The following is a 9,080-nucleotide window of genomic DNA, read 5'->3' as shown; positions in this document are numbered from 1 at the left end:
AGAGCTTTCATTCCAAAAGCGTCGGAGTTGCCCATTAAGCGCGCACATCGGCATTCGTGGCCGCGGCAGAGATTCCGCCGAAAAAATACCCAGCGGAAAACTGCATCGGTCCAGGAGACATTTCTGCCGCCAGAAAAGCTCCGCCGATTTCCGTCGGCCAACAGGACGACGAGGAAGAAGTGGCATTCGCGCGGTGACAAACATGGCGGCGCCCTTTTGTTGTTGTTATTAGGCTTTCAAAAGATGGCGCCTACCCACACTGGGGGATCGGCCAAGAATCGATCGGGAGGCGGAGGTTGCTATACACCTGTAAATAATAAAAGCAAAAGAAAAGCACGCGGGAGAGCAAAAGCGGTAGATTCAACCTCAAACAGTGCATTAACTGAAATGCAGGACCCCTCGTTTCGGACAGAGTTCATCATTGTTGTTACTGCCTTATTCAGTGCGGTCACTGGCCATAATTGGGACACTGGTCTTTCGCTTCGCCTCATCCCGCCAATAACAAAGCGTATGAATGACAAATTTGCTTTATTTTCCATTTAGAGTGCCGATTCTGCCGCTGCTGAGGTTTGTATTAAAAAATGGTCCCCGTCCTAACAGTCGGATGGCGCCACTAGGCTAATCGTTGCGGTTCTCTATGTACACTGAAGTATGAATGTGAATGTAAGAAGTGGTGTCACATCCCGCAAAATAACTGCGTTTAGCATACATAAGCATGCACACGCTTATGTAACGTTGGAAGTGCCGATTAATTGCTTTTCTTGCCATATCTGTGCACGCCGCGAGCAGACGACGCGCAGATGTCGTGCAGACGTCCAGTGGACATGGTGGCCTGGAGGCGTACCGACAAAACATATCCCGTAGGCGCTGTCGAGCATACAACACACAAGAGTGCGATCAGGTGACCTCACGTCGCCTGGTCACGTGGTTCCAAGTGCCTATGCAGGCCGCCTTGTTGATTCCTGGATACTTGCCTCTGGATGCTTAAAGTGCGTCGGCGTTAAGGACCTATGCAAGCCAGCGCATTAGACTGACCAATGGACAAATACACAGCGGCTAAATTCGGGGAATATGGCCACTATAAGTGCTAGCCCACCAAAAAGAAATGCCATACTAAATGTTTATTTCCTCCGTCCAACCGCCGCGAAGGAATAACAATTTTATGCACCATAAAAAACAATCCACAAATATATTAAATCCCAGCCACCACCACTTTTCACGAAATGCACCATCTCCCCAGGTATATACATATCGGAAACTTAACACAATAACATATTTGAATATCAACGCATGAAATACACGCCACACTTAATAACAGATATAACGTATTGTTTAACTTTAGTATTATATTACAATTACAGTGATGTTATTTTTATTTTAAATTGTTTATTTTTTACATTTGTATTATTACTTTTTATTTTACGCTAGTCCCTTTATTTTGTAGTTAGAGCACTGCTAATAGTGTTACCTTTGCTTTGTAGTAGTATTATTGAATGCTCCATTTCCGCAGGGGAGTTCTACGGAAGGTGTCCCTTTACGTGTACCCGTTTAGTACACGGGCGTTTCGAACCCATTCTCCAACCTGGGTATCAGCCTCCGAGGCCGGGTTTCTAACCCGTGCATCCTGCCCAACACAGTCGCGGAACGCCGTAGCCACTGTGCTACCACGAAGGGTAAGTACCGTGTGCTTAAAGGCGCCTTATATTTGTATAATGTCCAGCGATTGACGCCTCGAAGGGTGTCGTATGCCGATGGGTGGCATGGAGCGAAGTATAAAGGCGGACAGGGGGGGGGGGGGGGGGGGGGGGGGGGGCGAGGTAAACACAGCATGAGTGACCTCCCTGCTTCCCCACCCCCCAGCCCCATACCCTTGAAAAAAAATCTTTAGGGACGCTTAAATCTCCTTAAGAGTGAAATATTATTTAGGGCAGGTAGAGACAGCTGATCCGGATCATGAGAGGGAAATAACTAGAAGAATAAGAATGGGGTGGGGCGCATATGGCAGGTTCTCTCAGATCATGAATGGCAGTTTACCAATATCCCTCAAGAGGAAAGTATACAACAGCTGTATCTTACCGGTACTCACCTATGGGGCAGAAACGTGGAGGCTTACAAAGAGGGTTCAGCTTAAGTTAAGGACAACGCTGCGAGCTATGGAAAGAAAAATGATAGGTGTAACGTTAAGAGATTGGAAGAGGGCGGAGTGGGTGAGGGAACAAACGCGGGTTAATCAGATCCTAGTCGAAACCAAGAGGAAAAAGTGGGCTTGGGCAGGGCATGTAATGCGAAGGCAAGATAACCGCTGGTCCTTAGGATTCCAAGAAAAGGCAAACGTAGCAGGGGGCGGCAGAAAGTTAGGTTTGTGGATGAGATTAAGAAGTTTGCGGGGATACGGCGGCCGCAATTGGCAAAGGACAGGGTTAATTGCAGAGACATCGGAGAGGCCTTTTCCCTGCAGTAGGCGTAGTCAGACTGATGATGATGATGATGATGACTATCGCATAAGACCAGATTTGTCGCAGCTCCTGCGGCGTCACCACTATCTCCATACCTTGTTGTGAGCAACCTAGTTTCTAGGCAGCAAGCTAAATATCGAATCGAAACAAAAAAATCAGAAAAAAATGTGAAGGGGACACGTAGACTCCGCCTTCAAGGTATGGCGCTATCGCGATAATGGGCTAATCCCTATAAATACAATATTTGCCAATCTATATATTGTCTTTCTCTACAGTCCTCACGCCACTCCTGGCGCAGCGGTGTACCGGTTAAGCGATGCGCCACTGCACTAAGATGGCAGCTGCTGCCAGCGGCGGCGTCTGTGAGACCCATGTTGCAGCTGTGGCGAGTGCGTGGTATGTCACGTGACCGCCATACCTCCACAGCTCCTCCACTTTAAGATCAAATTGCAGAGCCGACGACCTTGGCTTGACAACGCCAGTAAAGCTTTTGCTTTAAAAACAAGTCCGCAAGGTCAATTCTGATTAAATATATCAGACATTCAGCACAGCATTTGTTGCGATGAAAGGTCCGCAAAAGAGTTGCTCTACTGGTGCGAATAGTGCAAGTCGTAGGGATTACGAAGACACTGCTAACATTCAACGTTTTTTGTCGCTACAAAATAGTCCTAAATGCAAGGGAAGTGGTCCCTAGAACACCTACCCCGTAGGCTGTGTAACCCTTGCACAAAGTTCGATGAGCTCAAATATTCTTTTTAAAGCAATGCTTCTGATCTCGTCTACGGAAAGTCAGTTTTGTTAATACTGCACGGAACGGCCCCAGCTCTTTCTTGTTGCCGCACAAGAAAAAAAAGTACAAAATCTGGTTTGGTTTGGTTTATGGGGTTTAGCGTACCAAAGCGACTAAGGCTATGAGAGACGCCGTAGTGGAGGGCTCCGGAAATTTCGACCACCTGGGGTTCTTTAACGTGCACTGACATCGCACAGTACACGGGCCTCTAGAATTCCTCCTCCAAAGAAATTCTAGCACCCGCGGCCGGGATCGAACCCGCGTCTTTTGGGTCAGCAGCCGAGCACCATAACCGCTGAGCCACCGCTTTTTTTTTCTTTATTTCCGGTATTCACATGTACATACAAAACAAACCGCAATCACCAACTAAGTTAAAAACGACCGCACACCTTGTGCGGACGTACTTAAAAGTCCTTCATCGACAATAACGGTTCCAAACGTGACAGCCATTCTGGGACACATTCCTGCAACTTTTGCTCCTCAAAAAAGTTTCTGATGCTTTCTCTAAAATACAGTCGTGCAGGTCTTACATCAGGATCAGCGTGCCGAACCGCCATTCTGCATTTCCAAATACTATGCAAGCACATTAACATAATCAAGTCAAAAGGGGTTCCGTCATCACTTTCTATTGGTAAGTAACGAATTCCATAGGCGTCGAGTGGAAACTCTTTTTTGATGGTACGCTGGAGCACATCCCAGAGGAACACAGCATCCCAACACTGCAGGAACACATGCTCAATTGTTTCTTCTTTTCTGCATATTATACAATGTGTACCCCATGGAACAAAAAAAACCCCTTTCGACCATCCTCGGTTTTACAGTGAGAGTTCCCGTATGGAGTTTAAAAAGAAGGACTTTACACCAGCTGGGGTTGACATTGCTTTCACGCGCTTTAAAACGTTCTTCCCAAGGCCTGCTCTGTAAAGAGACCGATATAACGGTACGGGCAGAACCACATCGCAGAGATCTTTATAGAGCTTTTTCCCATTGACTTCGCTCAGATATTCAAGTGAAAACCGTGTTGACAGAAACCTGCACGAAATCACGACTTCACGCAGAAAGACATGGACGCCGCCAGGCAAACTCCCGACGGGCACAACCATATTAGGCAGTTGCATCCCCAAGCGAAGTTGACAGATAGTACGTAAGAAAGGATGGTTCACATCCCTGAAGAAAAAGAAGCGATTGACCACTTGTCTCAAAAACAAATGCGCCAAACCAAGTCCTCCATTCCGAACTCGCAAAAACAAATTAGTGCGGCTTGTTCTTTCCCAAGATGATGCCCAAATGAAAACGGCGAACACGCGATGAAATTTTTGTATGTTTACCCTTGAGCAATGCAAGACTTGGAGGGTGTACCAAATTTTGCTAACTAAAAAAATGTTGCAAATTGTGGCTTTCGCAAACATCGACCAATTCCACCCATTCCACTTATTTGCTCTATCTCGAAGCTTGTCCACTTCTCTCCTCCAGTACGATTCATTATCCTTGTAACAGTCAAGGGGCACACCCAAGTATTTGACTGGAGTTCTAACGAAGGTCATGTTGCCAAAAGTGGCTGGAGTCGCCGGCCAATCCCCGTGCCAGAATCCCAGGCACTTAGACCAGTTTACAGCGCTACCACTAACAGTACAAAACCCTTTTACACATTGGACAGCATGCGCGACACTCTCAGTGTCGGCGCAGAACATCGCTACATCATCTGCGTAAGCCAAGAGACGGACTTCCGCTTCCTGCAGTTTGAAACCACGTACACAATCACTCTTTATGACACTTAAACAAAGGGGCTCAATGTACAAACAAAACAACAGCGGCGAAAGGGGGCAACCCTGGCGCACCGAGCGCTGGACTTGGATGCGCTCTCCCACCACCTTGTTGATAATTAGCCGCGTTGAGCAATTCCGGTACGCCATGGAAACCCCGTCTCTTATAATTCTACCGACATTTACATAATCTAAAACACTCAACAGAACATCATGAGGCACCCTATCAAACGCTTTCTCCAAATCTATTTGGAGCATTGCTACACGTGTACCCATTGCGTCGCAACACTCGAGTATACTTCGCGCTATGTGTATATTTGTTGAAATCGTCCGGCCTTTAATTCCGCATGTTTGATGCGGCCCCACTAACTCGTGAATAACTGCCTGCAGCCTCTTAGCCAATACCTTCATCATTATCTTGTAGTCACAATTCGTGAGGCAAATGGGTCGGTAAGACGTCACTCTGCGCAGTACAACTGGGTCTTCTGACTTCGGTATGAGGACCGTGTGGGAAGACGAGAAAGAAGGGGGTAGTACATTTCTATCGAATGCCTCGTTGTACACGTCCGCCAACACTGGAGAAAGAGCACCTTTTAAACATTTGTAAAAGGCTGAAGTCAGACCATCTGGTCCTGGAGATTTCCCCGGATGCATGCTTTCGATAGCGCTTCGCACTTCTTCGGCTGAAATAGGTGCCTCTATTATGTCTCTCGTTGTGTCGTCTAACCTTGGCATCAATGACAGGAAATCGTTGTTGAAACGATCTATGTCGACTGAAAAATTGGCAAAAAAAGCGCGGTAGTGCTCGTAGAAGGCGCGTTCGATGTCTTCCGCCGTATCGCTAACTTTTCCATTATGTTCAATTTCCGTTATCTGGTTGCGCCGTGCATGCCACTTCTCTGAGCTCAGCGCTCTCTTTGAAGGTGCTTCTCCCGCTATCAGCCTATCAGCCCTTGCTCTGACCAGAGCACCACGGTATCTTTCGACGTCAAACTGCTCTAGTTTGTGCTTTAGCGCTCGAATATCGTCCATGAAAATGCCGGGCATTCGACACTCTTCGCTTATCAATTTTTCCAGGTTCCTGCGCATCACTTTTTCTTCCTCTCGCTTTTCTCTGCATATAGCGCTCGATCGCTCTAGTGCTTTCATCTTGACTGCCTGCTTGAAGTTCTCCCATTTTTCGCTCTTTGTCTTGTTATTCATCACATTCATTTCTTGAAATTGATTAGTTATAGCCGCCATGAACTGTTCGTCGTTGAGTATCTTTGAATTTAATTTCCACAACTGCCACTCGAAACTGTTTTTTCTTTCTTTTGCACTACCTATTACAAAACTGACTAAGCAATGATCACTAAATGAAACAGCACTCACTTGATATTGCCTGCAAAGTGGTATTACATCAAGGCTCACGTAAGCTCTATCTAGCCGAGCGTGACTGGATGCCTGAAAATGGGTATACTGTGCAGCTCTCCCACCGCCAAGACAATCGGCCACATCTTCCAAATTGCAGTCTCTTATTATCTCGCTTAGCAGAGTGGTGCTAGCGTCTTTGTATGGGCGGGTGCTAGTTTTATCATGGGCTGAAAGGACGCAGTTAAAATCACCAATAACAATGAGGAGCCTGTCACAGCGAATATATTGCTTCAGCTGCTCAAAAAATTGACGTCTTTCCTCGGCCACAGTTGGCGCGTACAAACAAATGACTCGCCACTTTGAAGAAAACAGTGAAACATCGCATATAATAAGGCGACCTGACGGGAAAGTTATTACAGATTCAATTTTTGGACCAAGGCTCTCTCGCACAAATAGCACACACCCAGAAGAAGTACCCACGGCATGGCTCACAACAGCGCAGTATCGCGCTAGGAATCGGTGCACCATGCCTTCGGTTTCCACATCGCCCTCAACCTTTGTCTCCTGCACTGCTACAAAGTCCAAGTCAAAGTCGCTTACCAATCGGTACAATTGACTCTGCTTCCTCCTAGAGGCAAGCCCGCGAACGTTTAGAGTCGCGACACGAATTGACTTATCCATTACAATTTTTTTTTTCCAAGGCGGAGTAAATACCGGAGGCATGGCGCTTACCTCACAACTGGGCTGTGTTGCTGAGTGCCTTGGCACAAAGAATCCCTCAAGGCGGCAAAGGCGGTGTCTCCGCCTTCTTCCGCTCCACCGAAGTATTCGGGCGAGGACGATAGGGAGGGCGCCGTACAGGAGTCGTCTTGGCTGGTGGTTCATCCGTCCCGACCGCACCAGGGCCCGACACTTTTTCAACTGCATCGTGAGCTCGTTTTCCACTTGAGTTGGCACTGTCCGTATCGGTCCCCTGCATTGGCTCCGGTTCGCTGTGAGTCACAGCGGGTACGTTGAGAAGGCTGCTGTCAGCACTGCTGGTCTGCGCTCTCTCACCCCCATCATTTGGGCAATCATGTCGAAGCTCGGCGACGGGTTCGTCTGCGACGACAGCGTGCTTATCTTTTCCGGTGTCCGATGAGCCTTTCTCGGCCGCCGAACTGAGGCTCGCCCTTGCTGCTTCTTCCGAGTCTGCCTCGTCCATGAGGTGATCTGAGGAATCAATTGCATCCACTGGTCCCGCGACGCTGGCGTACGTCTTGGGGCACTGGTCGTCCTCGTGGCCGAAGCGGCGACAACGCCTGCATCGCGGCACCTGGCAATCTCGACGTATGTGCCCAGTGCTCTTACAGCGCAAACAAAGCGGAGCGCGGCCCGGCACAACGGCAAGGGTCAACTCTCCGGCTATCTTCAGCTGGTGGGGGATGTCGTCTATCTTTACTCCCGCGTTCAATTTTAGTGCAACTGTGCGTGTCGTCGAACCTTTCTCCGTAACGCCTAGGGCACGCCACTTTTCTCGCGTCACCTCCGTCACCTTCCCATAGGGCGCCAATGCCACACGGACATCTTCATCTGTAACTCCGTGCAACAGCCAATGCAGCTTCAAGCGAACCTCCCGGTTATTTGGGTCGATAAGCAAACAACGACAATTTTTTACCTTGACATCGGAGGCAGAAAGTAGCTTCTGGGCAGCATCGGCGCTTGTCAGCGTCACCGCCCACACATGGTTCATCTGGTACGCCCCCAACGCTAAAACGTCGGTGAGCGCACCGAGCTCGGCCAAAGTGTCCCGGTAATCTTCGACACGGTACGGACGGGCCCTTGGGTCACCGTGCATAAAAACGGTGTTGGCGACGATGCGACCGGTAGGCAGATTTGGCAGAATAACTTGATAATCATCAGCACCAGAAGCAAAAAACCTGTTACCGCGGCTGGCTTGCGCCGCAAAAACCGCTCCGTGGGAGCCATCCATCCCGCGACCGCTTCGCTCGAAAGCCGGAAGTGGAATCACCGCTGAGCCACCGCGGCGGCCAAAATCTAAACACTGGGTTAGCATTTCAGGCGTGTAGTGCTTTAAATCCTAGCTACTGAAATAGGAGCTGGCGCCGAGCATGGCTGGCTTGTTGGTCTAGGACAAAGACCAACGAGCCAGCCATGCTCGGCGCCAGCTCCTATAGGCGCGATTCCTTCCCGCGAAATCGATGTCATCTTTTTGTACAGTTTTGTCGGAACTGTTTTGTCATGATGTTTCCTTGCACCTTTTTATACCCTTTCTTCGTAAGTTATGTATGTGTACAGGAAGAGAGAGAGATAAAAAAGCTGGCTCGTTGGTCTAGGGGTATGATTCTCGCTTAGGGTGCGAGAGGTTTCGGGTTCTAATCCCGGACGAGCCCGATTATTTTTTTCTTTTCACCTGTTAAAACCAATAAAACAAGAAAAGCCGGCCACAAGGTTACAGGTGCCGAACTACAGCAGACATGGGCGCAACGCCCGTTGTGTTACCAGTCTTCTTTGTGTGGCAAAGTTTGGCCCTCTCATAAGCTTTTGGCTACTTCTCTAACATTTACGCCGCACATATTGTTGCCGCGTTTTGTGGAAGTCGAGGACCACAACAAAGAAAAAAAAAGCTGGCTCATTGGTCAAGGTATACGCTTCGAAATATTCCGAGCTTCGAGAGAGTGGTTTTCACATGGACATCCGCTTGTCTGGGACAATTCT

The 9,080-nt window shown here is 48.4% G+C and overlaps 1 protein-coding gene across 1 annotated transcript; it reads right to left on the bottom strand.

The window, feature by feature from the left end:
• Positions 1-7,140: 7,140 nt before the first annotated feature.
• LOC149333274 (uncharacterized) lies at positions 7,141-8,334 on the bottom strand. Its single transcript, XM_089556023.1, has one exon. It carries the CDS (start codon positions 8,332-8,334, stop codon positions 7,141-7,143), a length of 1,194 nt encoding a protein of 397 aa, XP_089412149.1.
• Positions 8,335-9,080: the final 746 nt, after the last annotated feature.

The sequence above is a fragment of the Amblyomma mixtum genome, chromosome 8 (assembly GCF_055824585.1).
Source record: "Amblyomma mixtum isolate Tamu chromosome 8, ASM5582458v1, whole genome shotgun sequence".
In the NCBI taxonomy this organism is placed as follows: Eukaryota; Metazoa; Arthropoda; class Arachnida; order Ixodida; family Ixodidae; genus Amblyomma; species Amblyomma mixtum.
Note: the sequence above shows the minus strand (reverse complement) of the source record. Positions and strands in the feature narration are given on the sequence as shown.